Source organism: Podarcis filfolensis (genome assembly GCF_964270895.1).
Source record: "Podarcis filfolensis genome assembly, chromosome: 16".
Taxonomy (NCBI): Eukaryota; Metazoa; Chordata; class Lepidosauria; order Squamata; family Lacertidae; genus Podarcis; species Podarcis filfolensis.
In genome coordinates, this window is record NC_139620.1 from 23,215,551 (window position 1) to 23,233,413 (window position 17,863).

Below are 17,863 nucleotides of genomic sequence, written 5' to 3' on the forward strand. Positions count from 1 at the left end.
AACAGTTGAAAGCAACTATTTATAGAGCCCTCCTGCGGTGCCATGGGGTCAGTGCGTCTGATTGTTAACCAGAAGGTTGGTGGTTTGATCCCACTCAGGGATGGTTGTGGGCAGAATTCCTGCACTACAGGGGGTTGGACTAGATGACCCTCGGGGTCCCTTCCAACTCTACAATACTACATTCAAAAATGAATTAAACTCTAGGATAAGGCGGGCTGGGTGGGAAGCCCGCACCGAAATTAAAACATGTCAACGTGCCTGGATTGGCTTGCCTGAACAGAAATGTTTTTAGCAGGCACCAGAAAGTGCACAGCAAAGGCATCTATCTGATACCAATCGGCAGGGAGTTCCGAAGTGTCAGCATTGCTGCACTAAATACCGTATTTTTCGCTCTATAGGACACACACGACCATAGGACACACCTTGTTTTAGAGGGGGAGAACGGGGGGGGAATCTCCCCCTCTCTGCTCAGCGCCCCTTCAGCGAAGCAGCAGGAGAAACAGAGCCCCTTCCATTTCTCCTTCCACTTGGCTGAAGGAGTCTTGCTCTCCCGGCTTCAGCGAAAGGAACCTGAAGCCTTCGGAGCGCGGTGCGAGGTCCCGCTGCGCTCCAAAGGCTTCAGGCGGCTATCCCTGAAGCCTGGAGAGCGAGAGGGGTCGGTGCACACCGACCCCTCTCGCTCTCCAGGCTTCAGTGACAGCAACGCATAGCCTCCGGAGTGCGGAGGGAGTGCTCCCTCTGTGCTTTGAAGGCTTCGCATTGCTTTCGCTGAAGCCAAGGAGCCTGCATTCGCTCCATAGGACGCACAAACATTTCCCCTTAATTTTTGGAGGGGAAAAAGTGCGTCCTATAGAGCGAAAAATGCGGTATATCATTTTCTTACAAATGCAGAACGTGTATTTTGTGGCACGTGTAACTTTGCCAGTTCTGTAGATCAGAGCAGTCTAGTGGGGCATCAGTGGGGTAAGACGACCTCACAGGTAAACTTGGTCCCAAGCTTTCATATACTAATAGTCACAACCTTGAACTTGGCCCGGGAGCAGATGAGCAACCAGTGCAGCTCTCTTGAGCAGAGGAGCTGTATTCCTTCCAGCAATTGCATAAGGGAAGCCCCACTTAGAGCATATTGCAACAATCCAGCCTTGAAGGAACCAATGCACGATAACAAGGAGGGAGGGAAAACATAGTAGTCGGGGCCAGGAGGAGAGGCCTCTGAATGGTGAAGCCAGAGCAGTGAATCTCAACACAGGTACTGATTTAAAAAATGAGGATGAAAAAATAACATTTAACTCTGCTTTCTCCAGCCTACTGCCCTCCATCTGTTCTGGGCTAGAAATCCTATCGGCCTCTGTTAGCACAGCTCTCTGGCTGGATTTCTTTGTGCAGGGAATTTTGGTTATGAACGTCAGGAGTGCAGTAGGAAGGATTCAGCGGTGTGATTGTCCTGTGGTAGTTTTGTGCAGGAATAGTGTAACCAAGCAACAGGCTGTCTGGACAGACTTAAGTTAGCAAAGCAGTTGCAAAGCCTTCAGGCAGATAGTCCAAATCTGGCACGGCAACCTGGGAAAAGTTAATATCTTTTTCTAGCTGGCCTGGTAGATTTAGGAATTCCTCGTCTTTCTCCGGTGGGGCGATGGGAGGAGAAATTGGTCCATCTCTTTCAGTACGGTCTATACCAGGGCTTCCCAAACATGGGTCTCCAGCTGTTGTTGGACTACAACTCCCATCATCCCTAGCTAGCATGATGAGAACTGTAGTCCAAAGACAGCTGGAGACCCAAGGGAAACCACACTGTCCTCATCAGCTTTCTAGGTGTTCCCAGCCCTTACTGGATATACCACTGGGGATTGAACCTTAGGACCTTCTGCATGAAAAGCAGATGGTCTACGCCACCAAGCCCCAGCACTTGACGCCCCTGGAAAGTCCAGAAGCAGGACCTGGGTCCGAAAGCAGCCCCCTCTCTACTCCCAGCAGCTGTAATTCAGAGGTCTCCAACATGGCTGCCTGTTGTCTTCCTGCTATAGACATCTGAAGGCTGCCCTGTATTGGGAAGTTTTTTAAAAATGTTTGACATTTTATTATGTTTTTATATGTGTTTTGGAAGCCTCCCAGAATGGCCGAGGCAACAGAGCCAGATGGGCAGGGTATAAATAATGAAATCATCACTGTTATTACTATTATTTCCAAGGCTTACGTTTTTCCTGGCCCATTGACCAGCTGCTCTAAAGCAGCGCTGCCTGGCGTCAAGGGTGTGTGTGTGTGTGTGTGTCTCCCCATCTGTATCCTGGTTCCTCACGCCGCCTGCCTGTTCTCCGTTTCCAGCGCTCTCTTCCCCGACGTTGTGAACTGCATGCAGACGGACAACCTCGAGCTCAAGAAGCTGGTTTACCTGTACCTGATGAACTATGCCAAGAGCCAGCCAGACATGGCCATCATGGCTGTCAACACCTTTGTCAAGGTGAGTTGCAGGAGCAGGAGCAGCACCTGTTCTCTAAACCATGGGTAGGCAAACTAAGGCCCAGGGGCTGGATCCGGCCCAATCGCCTTCTAAATCCGGCCCGCGGATGGTCCATGAATCAGCGTTCTTTTACATGAGTAGAATGTGTCCTTTTATTTAAAATGCATCTCTAGGTTATTTGTGGGGCATAGGAATTTGTTCTTTTCCTCCCCCCAAAAATATAGTCCGGCCCCCCAAAAGGTCTGAGGGACACTGGAAAAAGTTTGCTGACCCCTGCTCTAAAGTTTTAAAAACGGAAGTGCCCATTTTTCCCCAGCGGACGAGCGTTCCGATCTTTCTTTGAGCGTGTGGGTGTTTCATAAGTATTATTTATTTATTTCACGAAATTTGAAAGCTGCCTGATTGTAAAACAACAGCAACCTCAAAACGGTTTACAAAAAGAATAAAACAATGAAATGACTCAACTATTTTAAAACATTCAAAAGTGAGTTAAAATCAACGAGAAGCTAAGAAACAAACAAAACCCCCAGCTTTGAACTCAGGCCAGCATTCTGTGATGTCCATATAAATGAAAATATTTTTCAGCAGGTGCCAGAAAAAGTCCAGCGGAGTGGCCTATCTGATGTCAATAGGCAAGGAGTTCCGGGGTGTGTGTGTGTGTGTGTGCTGCAATCACACTAAAAGAAAAGTCGATTTCTTACAAATGCGTATTATTTGGGACTTGTAATCGTGCCACTTCCGCTGATCAAAACAGCCAGCTTAGGCATAGAGGGGGGTCATGCTATTTCTCTATGGCTATCCCATACAAAATCTCAGCTTTAAGGCAAAGCTAAAGAGTGATCAGGACATGGGTGACACTGTGGTCTATAAACCACAGAGCCTAGGGCTTGCCGATCAGAAGGTCGGCGGTTCGAATCCCCGGACGGGGTGAGCTCCCGTTGCTCGGTCCCTGCTCCTGCCAACCTAGCAGTTCGAAAGCACGTCAAAGTGCAAGTAGATAAATAGGTACCGCTCTGGCAGGAAGGTAAACGGCGTTTCTGTGCGCTGCTCTGGTTCGCCAGAAGTGGCTTAGTCATGCTGGCCACATGACCCGGAAGCTGTACGCCAGCTCCCTCGGCTAATAAAGCGAGATGAGCGCGCAACCCCAGAGTCGGCCACGACTGGACCTAACGGTCAGGGGTACCTTTACCTTTTTTAAAGAGTGATGATGCAGCCTGTTCTCCCAGTCGTCAGCCGGGAAGACCGCAAGCAGGACCTGAGTGCGACAGGACTCTTCCAACTTGCGATTCCCAGCAACTGGAATTCAGAGGCATCGCTGCCCCCCCCCCCCCGGTGGAGGCAGAGCAGAGCCATCATGGCTAGCTGCTGTCGATAGCCATCTCCTCCTCTTACGAATTTGTCTAATCCTCTTTCAAAGCCATCCAGATTGGTGGCAACCGTTGGCTCCTGTGGCGGTGAGTTCCACAGTTCTATCTGCCCTGAAATTTCCCACAATTGGCTTTGAGTTCACGTGGACATCACTGTCTCCTGTGGAAGAGGGTTCCATAGTTTAACTACGAACGGTCCTTTCTTTTACCTGTATGTCCTGAATGTTCCAGCATTCAGCTTCATTGGACGTCCAGAAGTTTCTGGTGTTACGAGAGAGGGAGAACAACTTTTCTCTATGTGCGCCATGCATAATTTTATAAGCTTCTGTCACGTCCCCCTTTGCTCGTCTTTTCTCTGAACCAAGAAGTCCCAAACGCATATGTGGTGGCCTTGTCGTAAGGTTAAAAGCTTACTGGGAAATGATATACAATGAATTGAAAAGGATGTTCAGAATAACTTTTGTGAGGGGAAAAAACAACAACAACCAGAAGCTTTTCTTTTGGAAATTATAGACAGAACTACCTAAATTGTATAGAAATTCATTTATGTATGCAACTACAGCGGCAAGAATGCTACTTGCCCCAAAGTGGAAAAAAGTCCCAGTAAAGGAAGAATGGATACAGAAACTTATGGAATAAGCAGAAATGGCGAAACTTGCCGGAAGAATAAGAAATCAAGATAACAACCTTTTTATAAAAGAGTGGAAATGCTTTATTGAATATTTACAGAAAAATTGCAAACAGATAAAAACATGGGCAGGATTATTGTAATAACCTGCAGTTTCATAAGAGTATATATTTAAAGTAGATGATTAAATGAGTAAATTAAATGAATTTGGATATGCAGAAGATACAAAAAAATAAATTTAAGGAACCTCAGAAAGAGGGGGAAGGAAGTCAAATTTGTTAAATTGATTGTATAACTAATGAAATGTATAAATTTGAAAAGTATAAATAAAAACTTTTTTATGGTAGCTAAAAAGGTGAAATACCTGGGAATTTGGCTGACATCGAAAAATATAAACCTGTTTAAATACAATTATGAGAATGTATGGAAAGAAATCAAGAACTCTTGTATGGAATGTATGGAAAGAAATCAAGACTATTCTTCATAGGCGAGTCACTCCACACCTAGAGTGTTTGGGTTGCCCTATTCCGAACCTTTTCCCAACTCTACAATGCCTTTTCCATACCCTACAGGACTGCGAAGATCCCAACCCCCTCATCCGGGCCCTGGCGGTGCGCACAATGGGCTGTATCCGGGTCGATAAGATCACCGAGTACCTCTGTGAGCCGCTGAGGAAGTGCCTGAAGGATGAGGACCCTTACGTGCGCAAGACGGCGGCTGTTTGCGTGGCAAAGCTCCACGACATCAATGCACAGCTGGTGGAGGACCAGGGCTTCCTGGACACCTTGAAGGACCTCATCTCGGACTCCAATCCTATGGTGATGGACCCCTTCTTGCCTGGGGGCGGGGAGGGAGGGGGGCTGCCCAGGCTGCTACTCCCCTGCCCCAGCTGAACCAAGCTCTGCTAAAGGCTTTGGGTCCGGAGGGATTCCCAGGTAGTCGAAGGGATGAGCTACTACTCCCAGCCTTCGCTCAGTTTGTAGTAGTAGTAATAAGAATAATAATAATAAATTTTATTTATATCCCGCCCTCCCCAGCCGAAGCCGGGCTCAGGGCGGCTAACAACAATAAAATAGTACAACATTCTAAAGTCATTTTATTATAAAAGTAATTCAAATCAAATTGATGGCAACCATTGGACCAAAGTTCTGTGAAGATTGCCAAAGGAGGGAGTCAGGCTGTGCCTTGGCCAAAGGCCTGGTGGAACAGCTCTGTCTTGCAGGCCCTGCGGACAAATGTCAAGTCCCGCAGGGCCCTAGTCTCTTGTGGCAGAGCATTCCACCAGATTGGAGCCACAGCCGAAAAAGCCCTGGCTCTAGTTGAGACCAGCCTAACCTCTCTGTGGCCTGGGACCTTCAGGATGTTTTTGTTTGAAGACTGTAAGGTCCTCAGTGGAACATACCAGGAGAGGCGGTCCCGTAGATACGAGGGTCCTAGGCCGTATAGGGCTTTAAAGGTTAAAACCAGCACCTTAAACCTGATCCTGTACTCCACCGGGAGCCAGTGCAGCTGGTATAGCACCGGGTGAATGTGATCTCGCAGCGAAGACCCCGTTAGGAGTCTCGCCATGGCATTCTGCACCCGCTGAAGTTTCTGGGTCAGTCTCAAGGGCAGCCCCACGTAGAGCGAGTTACAGGAACCAGCTGCAAAGAGTTCTTCTCCATTCCCTTACATGGTTAGCTTAAATGTGTAGGAATTGCTAGCGTCCGTGACGGTTACCAAAAACAAGGAAAGATAGCAGGTTAGGAATACGTCCCCCTGATCGGCTGTCTTTCTGTGTGCAGCCCCTGGCCTGGAGCCAAACTTGTATCTTTGAAATGGAAGCAGTTGAGCGGCAAAGGGCTGCCTGCCGTCTTGCACGTTTAACCAGCGTTGGAGAAACGCCCAACCCGAGCGCTGCTCCTTTTCTTCCCCCCACCCCACCCCGCTCCACGCTTCCTACATTTTTAAAAGGAACGTAATGAGAGAACTATCAGCCGCCTCTGCAAACCAAGTTCCAAATGAATTTTTAATTTAGGCCAAATGGCCTCGAATGCTCCTTGGGCCTGTGGGTTGCTGAGAGGAATAGCGGTCTTGCTAGGAAGCAATAACATTCGGTTTAATTTTCTTTCTTTTTCGGTAGGGGTGTGTTCTTTTCCACACATCTCTGTACCCCCGGTGCCTCCAGGAGCATTTTCTGTGGAGAGTTTTTTTTTAGAGGCAAGAGCTGCCGAGAACTACCGTATTTTTTGCTATATAAGACTCACTTTTCCCCTCCTAAAAAGTAAGGGGAAATGTGTGTGCGTCTTATGGAGCGAATACAGGCTGCACAGCTATCCCAGAAGCCAGAACAGCAAGAGGGATTGCTGCTTTCACTGTGCAGCGATCCCTCTTGCTGTTCTGGCTTCTGGGATTCAGAATATTTTTTTTCTTGGTTTCCTCCTCCAAAAACTAGGTGCGTCTTGTGGTCTGGTGCGTCTTATGGAGCGAAAAATACGGTATTTGCCTGGTGAGGCCTACAAGACTTAGGCTACCTTCACACCCTACGTTTAAAGCACTACGGTACCACTTTAAACAGTCATGGCTTCCTGCAAAGGATTCTGGGAACTCTGGTTTGTTATAGAACAGGCATGGCCAAACTTGGCCCTCCAGCTGTTTTGGGACTACAATTCCCATCATCCCTGACCACTGGTCCTGTTAGCTAGGGATGATTGGAGTTGTAGTCCCAGAACAGCTGGAGGGCCAAGTTTGGCCATGCCTGTTATATAAGAAACCTGCATTCCCCTCATGGAGCTACGATTCCCAGAGTTCCCTGGGAAAGAGAGATTGACTATTGGAGCACTCCAGGAATTATACTGAGCTAGACAGACCTGCAGCTGTAGCTCAGGTGGCAGAACATTTGCTTTGTATGCAGAAGGTCGCAGTTCAGCCCTCAGTATCTCAGTGGGCTCGGCAGGACTCCACCTGAAACCCTGGAGAACTGCTGCCAGTCAGAGTAGGCAGTACTGAGCCTAGATGGACTAACGATTTGACTCAGGATAAGGCAACTTCCCATGTTCCTATTTTCACACTGTTACTCTCTTTTGTTTTTCCCCCAGGTGGTAGCTAATGCTGTAGCAGCCCTCTCAGAGATAGCTGAATCTCACCCCAGCAGCAACCTGCTGGATTTGAACCCGCAGTCCATCAACAAGCTGCTGACTGCCCTGAACGAGTGTACGGAATGGGGCCAGATCTTCATCCTTGACTGCCTGGCCAACTACATGCCCAAGGATGACCGCGAGGCCCAGAGGTGAGAGCTGCGGGTTGGCTCACTTGCTCGAGCCCCGTGTCGACCATGCTGCTTTGCAGGCACCGTTGTGCGAGGTGCACTTCCTTGCCCAGAGACAGCCCAGTCTGTGTGCAGTTTGTGTGTCTGTCTGTCTGTCCCACGCCTCTGTTTTTGTTATCAACGGAGCCAAATTCTTTACCGTAGCACTCTGCGCTTCAGAAGACTCTGTACAGATTTTTTTTGAGAAAGGGCATCATGTTTAGAGGAAAAGCGAGTAAGAGGAGATATGGAGAAAGTGTTTTTATCCTTCTCTAGAACTCCTGGACCATAAAGAAGGCTGATCGCCGATGAATTGATGCTTTTGAATTATGGTGCTGGAGGAGACTCTTGAGAGTCCCATGGACTGCAAAAAGATCAAACCTCTCCATTCTTAAGGGAATCAGCCCTGAGTGCTCACTGGAAGGACAGATCCTGAAGCTGAGGCTCCAATACTTTGGCCACCTCATGAGAAGAGAAGACTCCCTGGAAAAGACCCTGATGTTGGGAAAGATGGAGGGCACAAGGAGAAGGGGACGGCAGAGGACGAGATGGTTGGACAGTGTTCTCGGAGCTACCAGCATGGGTTTGACCAAACTGCGGGAGGCAGTGGAAGACGGGAGTGCCTGGCGTGCTCTGGTCCATGGGGTCACGAAGAGCCGGACACGACTGAACGACTAAACAACAACAAAGAACTCCTGGACATTGGAACGTTGGAAGATTCAGGGCAGATGAAAGAGAGGATTTATTTTAAACTATGGAATTCGCTGCCCCAGGAGGCAGTGATGGCTACAGACTCGAATGATGTTAAAAGAGGATGAGAGAAAGTCAGGGAGGGCAAGTCTATCAATAGCTACTACCCACAATGGCTATTCTTGGCTTCCCCAATCGGAGGCTGCATGTTTCTGAATACCAATAACTGATGGAAGCTTTGTATTTTCCTTCCTCCTCTTTCTCTTTCTTTTTTATTGTTTTTCTTTTCTTTTCCTTTTTGTATTTTATTTTTATCGTATTGTGTTTTTTATTTTTTATATTATTATTAATTTAAACATCTTTATTGAAAGTTCAAAAAGTACATAATTATATGTGAACTAAACATGGTGAGACGCAAATAAAAGAGACAAAAAGAGAAACAGCACCTGTGTAGAAGGGAAAATAAAGAGGGGAGGGAGGAAACCCAAAACTGTATACTTTACAAGGTTGTTATTGTACTTCACCAGATCTTAACCTACTACACTATTTGTAAGAATGGATTCCAAATATCACTGAATTTATCCATGGCAAGCCTGTGTTTATATGCAAGTTGTTCATATGTTGCGAGTTTGTATAAGTCTTCAATCCAATCGTAGAAGGGGGACGCATTTTTATTTCTTCAATCCATCAGTATCAGTCTTTTTGACGTGGTAAGGTCACGGAGAGTGTTTTTATTGTTTTTATTTGGATTAGTTTGTTTTTTATTGTATTGTATGCTAAACAGTTTTCATTTAATTAAATTAATTAATTTTAATTTAATTTACCGTATTTTTCGCTCTATAAGATGCACCACACCACAAGACGCACCTAGTTTTTGGAAGAGGAAACCAAGAAAAAAAATATTCTGAATCTCAGAAGCCAGAACAGCAAGAGGGATCGCTACGCAGTGAAAGCAGCAATCCCTCTTGCTGTTCTGGCTTCTGGGATAGCTGCGCAGCCTGCATTCGCTCCATAAGACGCACACACATTTCCCCTTACTTTTTAGGAGGGGAAAAGTGAGTCTTATAGAGCAAAAAATATGGTAATTTTTTTTTAAAAAAATGAAAAGAAATAGCAGCTGGAAAATGCAGGTCCTGCTTGTGGTTTCCTGAGCAAGGCTAGCACAGAGCACAACTCTTCCTTTTCTGCCATTTTCCCAGATTGCCCAATGGCTGCAGTGCAGGACCACAGAAACAGGGTTTTGTTGGTTGCACCTAGGAGGCAGGGCTGCTGGGTCAGTGGCTCTGCGCACTTGTGAAAAATCTCCTCTGGCATTTGTCTGCTGCATCTTCCTTTTCCTTCTCTTCCCCCCACTGCAGCATCTGTGAGCGAGTGACACCCCGGCTGTCCCACGCTAACTCCGCCGTGGTCCTCTCGGCTGTGAAAGTGCTGATGAAGTTCATGGAGATGCTGTCGAAGGACCTGGATTATTACGGCACTTTGCTGAAGAAGCTGGCTCCCCCGCTCGTCACCCTACTGTCTGCTGAGCCAGAGCTGCAATACGTGGCTCTCCGAAACATCAACCTCATTGTGCAGAAAAGGTGATGGTGGATGCTCTGTTGGCTACAGGTGGGCAGGGTGGTTGGCAGTAGCACTGCTTCCAGGGATACACCGAGATGCTCTCAGGCATGTAACTGGGTTTGTTGGGGGTTTTGCTAAAGAGATTTCCTTTTATAACAAATATAAAACAGAGAAACTGTTGTAGCAACAGGTGAAAAACCAGAAGATGAGAAGCAAAACTATAAAACAGGCACATGGGTTAAAATACCAAAGTCCATGGGAAATGATCCACAATGAATTGGAAAAAAAAATGTTTAAAAAGTACTTTCCCAAAAAACCCAGAGTCCTTTCTGTTGGGGATAATTCAGACTGAAATTCCCAGGTGTCAAAAAAGGTTATTTATGTGTGCCACTACTTGCGGCCCGTGTTTTGTTAGCCCAAAAATGGAAAACGAGCAAGGTCCCAACCAAAGACAAATGGCAGCTTAAGTTGACAGAATATGCACAGCTTGCAGACTTAACATATTGAATAAGAGAACAAGAAGAACATACGTTTAGAGAAAATTGGAAGACTTTTATTGAATATGCGGGAAACAACTGTGTACAGCTGAAAACGCTGGCAGCATTAAATTCAACAGTGTAAATAAGTTATGTTGGATGTAATAATGGAATACTGAATGGTATAGTTCTGTAAGATATGCAGGGATTTATGATATGTAAAATGAACCATGGAAAGAGAAGAAGGGAAGTCATTGATATCTTAAGGATGTAAAAATGTCAAGTATAGTTTGAGATTTGCCAGGCTTGTGACGAGGGCTGACTTGAAAATGATGGTTCCAATACAAAATGTAATTAAAGGAATGCCAGATCAAATGAAAAGTGTCTGGAGCTTCTAGACCTTGTCGAAATATCAAATTATACATAGTTTTTTCCATTATAGCTATATTTCAGAGTGAGTGGTACCAAGCTCCCGGTGTAAAATTTGGGGGCTGTTTTCCATTGAGTTGCAATTGCTATGCGAGCTGCCAAGATCATATATAAGACCTATGGGCATGTAAATATGTTTGTATAGAAGGTAGATCTTTCAACGGTCCAGAACTGAGACCCACCTCTGACTCCCAACCTGCAACATGGCACCTACTTTTACAGTTTCACTTTTGATTTACAGTATAATTACTGTACCGGTGCTAACGAGGCACACGATTCATCCTAAAATGACACTTCCGAGAGCAGTGTTGCCTAATAGCTCAGTCGGTAGAACACAAGACTCTTAATCTCAAGGTTGTGGGTTTGAGCCCCACATTGGACAAAAGATTCCTGCAATGCAGAGGGTTGGACTAGATGACCGCCGCGGTCCCTTCCAACTCTACCATTCTATGCTATTACTAAATGAAAACATCTGATTTTTTTTTTTACTTAAAGATTCTTTTGCAATCTATAAGTTGCATAGCTGGGTATGTTTCTTCTCCGGATCTCTTGATCGCATCTTTTCCTCTTCTCCCAGACCTGAGATCCTCAAGCATGAGATGAAAGTCTTCTTTGTGAAGTACAACGATCCGATCTACGTCAAACTGGAGAAGCTGGATATCATGATCCGCCTGGCCTCGCAGGCCAACATTGCACAGGTAAATCCTCTTCTTTTCTCTCTTCCTCCCCACCCCCCGAATTTGCTTCGGAGTCTCCATTGCTCTTCAAGGATTAGGACTGAAAGGGATTGCAGTCCTGCAAGATCTGGAAGGCACCCATTGTTTGGGAAGGCTGAAGCCAGCTATTGCCTCTAAAGAATGCATTCCACTCATCTCTCCTTCCTGCCCCAATTTTTCAGCGCGTGCATTTTCTAGCTGCCACTCAGCATTCCAAAGTTACAGAGCATGCTCTGCCCTGGGCTTGCTTTTTCCTTTTTTGCTTTGCCCCACATCTTCTGATAAAACGGCCTCAGTCCTGTATACCTGAAGGAGCATCTTCACCTCCATCGTTCAGCCTGGACACTGAGATCCAGCACTGAGGGCCTTCTGGCGGTTCCCTCACTGTGAGAAGTGAGGTTACAGGGAACCAGACAGAAGGCCTTCTCGGTAGTGGTGCCCGCCCTGTGGAACGCCCTCCCAGCAGATGTCAAGGCAATAAACAACTATTTTACTTTTAGAAGACACCTGAAGTGTTTAGGGAAGTTTTTAATGTCTGACGCTCTATTGTTTTTGATATTTGGTTGGAAGCTGCCCAGAGTGGCTGGGGAGACGTAGTCAGATGGGCGGGGTATAAATAATAAATTATTATTATTATTATTATTATTACTATGTATTTTATAGGTGCTTGCCGAGTTAAAGGAGTACGCAACGGAAGTTGATGTGGACTTTGTGCGGAAAGCCGTCCGGGCGATTGGCCGGTGTGCCATTAAGGTCGAGGTGAGCCAAGGCGTGATCCAGAACATCTGGCGGGCACCAGTTTGGGGGAGGCTGGCATCTATCCAGGAGAGTGGCCTGATTCTGCAAAAGGCTTAACTTCAAACATACTTGGCTTTCCAAGCATTTAGAGGCTGCAAGTAGGAGAGCACAAATGAATTTTGCATTCTGTGTTGTGAACCCGCCCCCCCTCACTTTTCTCTTTTTGGGGAGGGTGGGGGCCGAAGACATTAGGGAGAGGAGCAGAGAGTGCTCTTGCACTCAGATCGTGCGTGCAGACTTCCCTTTGGGGCACCTGGTAGGCCCCTATGAAAACAGGATGCTGGAATCACTGGCCTGATCCAGCACATTTTTCTGACATCCGGTAGATCTTGGCTCTTTGGAAAAGGGGGTTTGACCTTTATAGAGCCTTCCAACATTAACATTCGTTTTTTGAGGCAAGCGGTGTCCATAGTGCTGGAGATCAACACGTCTTTGCGCAGGGAGCCAGGTTTTTAAAAATACAGGGGATGCTCGGGTTGCGAACGTGATCCGTGTGGGAGGCACGTTCGCAACCCGCAGTGCCGCATCTGCACACACGCAGGTTGCGATTCGATGCTTCTGCGCATGCGCGATGGCCAAAACCCAGAAGTAACCCATTCCGGTACTTCCAGGTATCGGCGCATCCGTAACCTGAAAAAATGCAACCTCAAGCGTCTGTAACCCCAGGTATGACTGTAACAGCGCTGGAGGCATCCCTCATAGCATGGGGAACCTGCCTCTCCCTTCCCAATTGGTCTTCTCTAGTGTGCAGAAGGCTGCATGTGACTCTTGTTTTGTTACAGCCAGGAAATTCCTGGCTTTCCTGCTGCTAACATCCCACCCTTGCTGGGAGATAACCTAGGTGTCCTTTAACTTCCCTGTTTAAAAGCAAGCATCCGTAGTTTCTCCTAAGCCTCTTGGCTAAACCCCAGTTCCTCTCCACACAGCCCCAACCCCCTTTCTCTTTCTTCCTGCCCAGCAATCGGCAGAGCGTTGTGTAAGCACCTTGCTTGACCTCATCCAGACCAAGGTCAACTATGTGGTCCAGGAAGCCATTGTCGTCATCAAGGACATCTTCCGCAAGTACCCCAACAAGTAAGAAGCCCTCCTCGAAAAGTTACCATCTTGATAACACTTGGGAACATTTTATTACTTATTACACTTGCTGTTTTTAAAACTGGTGGTTTGGGATAGCTCAAGTCGGTAGAGCGCGAGACTCTTAATCTCAAGGTCGCGGGTTCGAGCCTCACGTTGGGCAAAAGATTCCTGTGGTGCAGGGGGGGTTGGACTAGATGACCCTTGGGTGTCCCTTCCATGATTCTGTGAAAAGGCATTAATAATAATAATAATAATAATAATAATAATAATAATAATAATTAATTTTTATTTATACCCCGCCCTCCCCAGCCAAGACCAGGCTCAGGGCGGCTAACAAGCAATAATAAAAACAAGCTGAATGAATACAACTTAAAAACAAGATTAAAATACAACATTAAAATATTGAAACATTAAAATGCAGCCTCATCACAGGAGGAGAAAGGGGAAAAAGAAAGAGGGGGAGGGAATCAAATTGGCTCCAAGCCAAAGGCCAGGTGGAACAACTCTGTCTTACAGGCCCTGTGGAAAGAAATCAGATCCTGCAGGGTCCTGGTCTCATGAGACAGAGTGTTCCACCAAGCCGGAGCCAGTGTTGAAAAGGCCCTGGCTCTGGTTGAAGCCAATCTGACTTCCTTAGGGCCCAGGACCACTAGGGTGTTGCTATTTATGGACCTTAAGGTCCTCCGTGGGGCATACCGGGAGAGGCGGTCCCGTAGGTACGAGGGTCCAAAGCCGTGATACATGAGCAATGATAATGATACAATGAAACCTATCCAGAAATATAGATTTTTCTTTTATTTATATTTTTTGCATCAGAACTGGCTCTTGATGACATGAGATGCCCAGCACATGCCGAGCTAGTTCTTGGCCTTTAAAAGAATCTATCCTGTTGTGCAGAGGCATTCCTGTCCACTTTTCCACCAAGGGCCCTTACATGGTTCTCTCTCTCTCTCTCTTTCTCTCTCACTCTCTCCTTATTTAATCCCCCAGAACAGCCCTGTGAGGTAGGTCAGGCTGAGGAGGGGCAGTTGCCAAATGGTAGGATTTGAACCCTGGTCCTCTCCCAGGTTGTAATCTGATGCTTATCTAACCGCTGCGCCGCACTTGGTTCTCCGCTGTCTCTTAGCTCCTCCCACCCCTCCTGTCCCCCTGACACGCAGGTACGAGAGCGTGATCGCCACCCTGTGCGAGAACCTGGACTCCCTCGACGAACCCGAGGCTCGGGCAGCCATGATCTGGATCGTGGGCGAATACGCAGAGCGCATAGACAACGCGGACGAGCTTCTGGAGAGCTTCCTCGAAGGCTTCCACGACGAAAGCACCCAGGTGAGACGGGCCCGAGTCTCCCAGGTGGGGTGGCTGAGGATTAGGCAGCAAAGGCTGCAACGATTCCCTCCAGATTTCCCCCCACGGTGCCTTGCCTCCCCCAAGCAGCCAACCCGTGAAGATCTTGCACCCCTCCAGGAACCCTAGAGGTTGTGTCTTGGGCGATGCACCTCTCAGGTTGCACGTCAACTTCATTGGCACCTCCTGTAGATGCCCGTCAACAGTTCTGATAATCAAGATGTTTCTCTTCCTTAATTTATAACTAGTATCTTGTAAACTTCGGCTCAACCTTGCATTTGGCACTGCCTAGCCAACCTTGGCTCAGCCTTGCATTTGGCACTTTGATCACCAAAGAATGGATGCTTTTGAGTTATGGTGCTGGAGGAGACTCTTGAGAGTCCCATGGACTGCAAGAAGATCAAACCTCTCCATTCTTAAGGAAACCAGCCCTGAGTGCTCACTGGAAGGACAGATCCTGAAGCTAAGGCTCCAGTACTTTGGCCACCTCATGAGAAGAGAAGACTCCCTGGAAAAGACCCTGATGTTGGGAAAGATGGAGGGCACAAGGAGAAGGGGACAACAGAGGACGAGATGGTTGGACAGTGTTCTCGGAGCTACCAGCATGAGTTTGACCAGACTGCGGGAGGCAGTGGAAGACAGGAGTGCCTGGCGTGCTCTGGTCCATGGGGTCACGAAGAGTCGGACACGACGAAATGACTAAACAACAACAACAAAGCAAAGTGCTCAGCCCAGCCCAGCTTCATGCAGCCTCCCAGTTTAGGGGAGTTAGAGCAATAAAACAATGAGATAAAACAATAAATGAAAACAACAAAACGAAGCACTAAAAGGAGTTAAGAAATAAAATGGAAGAGGGGATAAAAACGAATGCTAAGGGTTGGTTATAGAGCAGAAACTTGCCTTAGAGTTGGCCTTAGAGCTCAAAACCCTGCTTCAAGCATTCAGCAGCCATCTTCCTCCTAGATGCCCCCTTTCCCTCCTGCAGCCTCCCGTTCAGACTGCTTGTGCCAATTTCTTCCAGGATGGTAGCAGTAGAACGCCAGCTGTTGCATGCAGAAGATCCCAGGTTCAGTCCACCTTTTTTTCTTTCGTCCACTGCAGGTGCAGCTGCAGCTGCTGACGGCCATTGTGAAGCTTTTCCTGAAGAAGCCCACCGAGACCCAGGAGCTGGTCCAGCAGGTCCTCAGCCTGGCTACACAGGTAGGGGAAGAAGAGGTGGCCTCGCTTTGCCTTTGGAAACCTGGAGGCCCCCTTTATGTCCTTGCAGGGGTTCTGCAAGGTAGCCAGTGGTGCGGAAGCTTTGTCAGTCTGGACGACCTCCTGAGGACAACATGCCAGGGGTGGGAGGGGCCAGAAGCAAAAGTGGGCGGAGCTACAGATGCAAATTTGACCCTCTGTACACTAGAGGCTAGTTTCTACGCAACAGTTGCACGCTCCTTTCCCCCCTTCATCCAGGGAAAGCAATAGGCACGACTGGAGTTCAGGGACATTTCTAAGCCAGGAGAAAACACTCCAAGGAAGGGGGTGGTGACCTGAGGAGAGGCTTAAGATCCAGATTTATTCATTTATTACATTTATATACCAAGGGCGGTTCACAGACTGAAATACAGCCATACCTCGGAAGTCAAACGGAATCCATTCCGGAAGTCTGTTCTGTTCGACTTCCAAAACCAAAACGCGGCTTCCGATTGGCTGCAGAAAGCTCCTGCAGCCAATCAGAAGCCGTGCCGGACGTTCAGCTTCCAAAAACCATTCGAAAATTGGAACACTCACTTCTGGGTTTCGATCGTTCGAGAGCCGATTTATTTGGGAGCCAAAGCGTTTGAGATCCAGGGTACGACTGTACAAGATAAAACACAAGCAAATGATTAAACAGTTTTAAACTTGCCCTGGATTTATGTTCATCGCTTTAAATGCTTTCAGGCCTTTTTTTTTTTTTCCAGTCACAAGGACTAGAAACTTTGCTTTCTTTTTAAATGAGAAGTGTCAGCACTCTGACATCTGGCCTCTGCAAGGATGAGAAAGAATGAGGCAGAGCGGCCTGCATCTATTAAGATATCCAGTGTGTTAACTGACCTCTGGGCAGGTTGGGAGAGCCCCTGGTGTGAAAACACACAAACGCACACACATGCTCCTTTCCTTCTCTCCTCCCCCCCCCCCCGCGGCTCCCACCACTTAGGATTCGGATAACCCCGACTTGAGGGACCGTGGCTACATCTATTGGCGCCTGCTCTCTACCGATCCTGTGGCAGCCAAGGAGGTGGTTCTGGCAGAGAAGCCACTCATCTCTGAAGAGACGGACCTGATTGAGCCAACTCTGCTGGACGAGCTGATCTGCTACATCGGCACACTGGCCTCCGTCTACCACAAGCCCCCCACCGCCTTCGTGGAGGGGAGCAGAGGCATTGTCCATAAGAGCCTCCCTCCACGGACAGGATCGTGAGTACCCTTTGGAGGCAGTGGTGGTACTGCAGGGAGAGGTGGTTCTGTTGCTCCTCTCTACAGTCCACTTGGTCTTTGGCTCTCTTTTTTTTCATTCTATTTATAAAAATACCGTATTTTTTGCTCCATAAAACACACATAGTTTTTAGAGGAGGAAAACAAGAAAAAAAATATTCTGAACGAAACAGGGGATGCATGATTTTTGTGGTTCATGCTGTGGCCACAGACGTGTCATCTGATGGTGAATTTGGGGTGACCCAATGCAAAAATCCTGAGGATCTATGTGGATCCGTGCTTTGTAACCACGTTTTTGCGCCATTGCAGCCCCACACAACAGTGGGTGCGTGATTTGTTTGTTGCAGGCTGTAGCCATGCGCATGCTATGTGATCTGATGGTGAATTTGGGGTGACCCAATGCAAAAATCCTGAGGATCTATGTGGATCCGTGCTTTGTAACGACGTTTTTGCGCCATTGCAGCCCCACACAACAGTGGGTGCGTGATTTGTTTGTTGCAGGCTGTAGCCATGCGCATGCTATGTGATCTGATGGTGAATTTGGGGTGACCCAATGCAAAAATCCTGAGAATGCATG

General features: G+C 47.5%; 1 protein-coding gene across 4 annotated transcripts in view; it reads left to right on the forward strand.

Moving 5' to 3' along the window:
- Positions 1-17,863, forward strand: part of AP1B1 (adaptor related protein complex 1 subunit beta 1) — a 52,482-nt gene that overhangs the window by 17,278 nt on the left and 17,341 nt on the right. For all 4 annotated transcript variants that reach the window (XR_014542377.1, XM_083589940.1, XM_083589938.1 and 1 more), the window contains exons 4-13: positions 2,323-2,458; positions 5,026-5,271; positions 7,531-7,721; positions 9,788-10,009; positions 11,472-11,592; positions 12,274-12,369; positions 13,367-13,482; positions 14,646-14,811; positions 15,931-16,029; positions 17,009-17,268. Coding sequence is in view for 3 of the 4 variants with exons in the window: in XM_083589940.1 (XP_083446066.1) it covers positions 2,323-2,458; positions 5,026-5,271; positions 7,531-7,721; positions 9,788-10,009; positions 11,472-11,592; positions 12,274-12,369; positions 13,367-13,482; positions 14,646-14,811; positions 15,931-16,029; positions 17,009-17,268 (1,653 nt within the window). In the remaining variant the exon portion in view is untranslated. The remainder of the gene's footprint in view (positions 1-2,322; positions 2,459-5,025; positions 5,272-7,530; positions 7,722-9,787; positions 10,010-11,471; positions 11,593-12,273; positions 12,370-13,366; positions 13,483-14,645; positions 14,812-15,930; positions 16,030-17,008; positions 17,269-17,863) is intronic.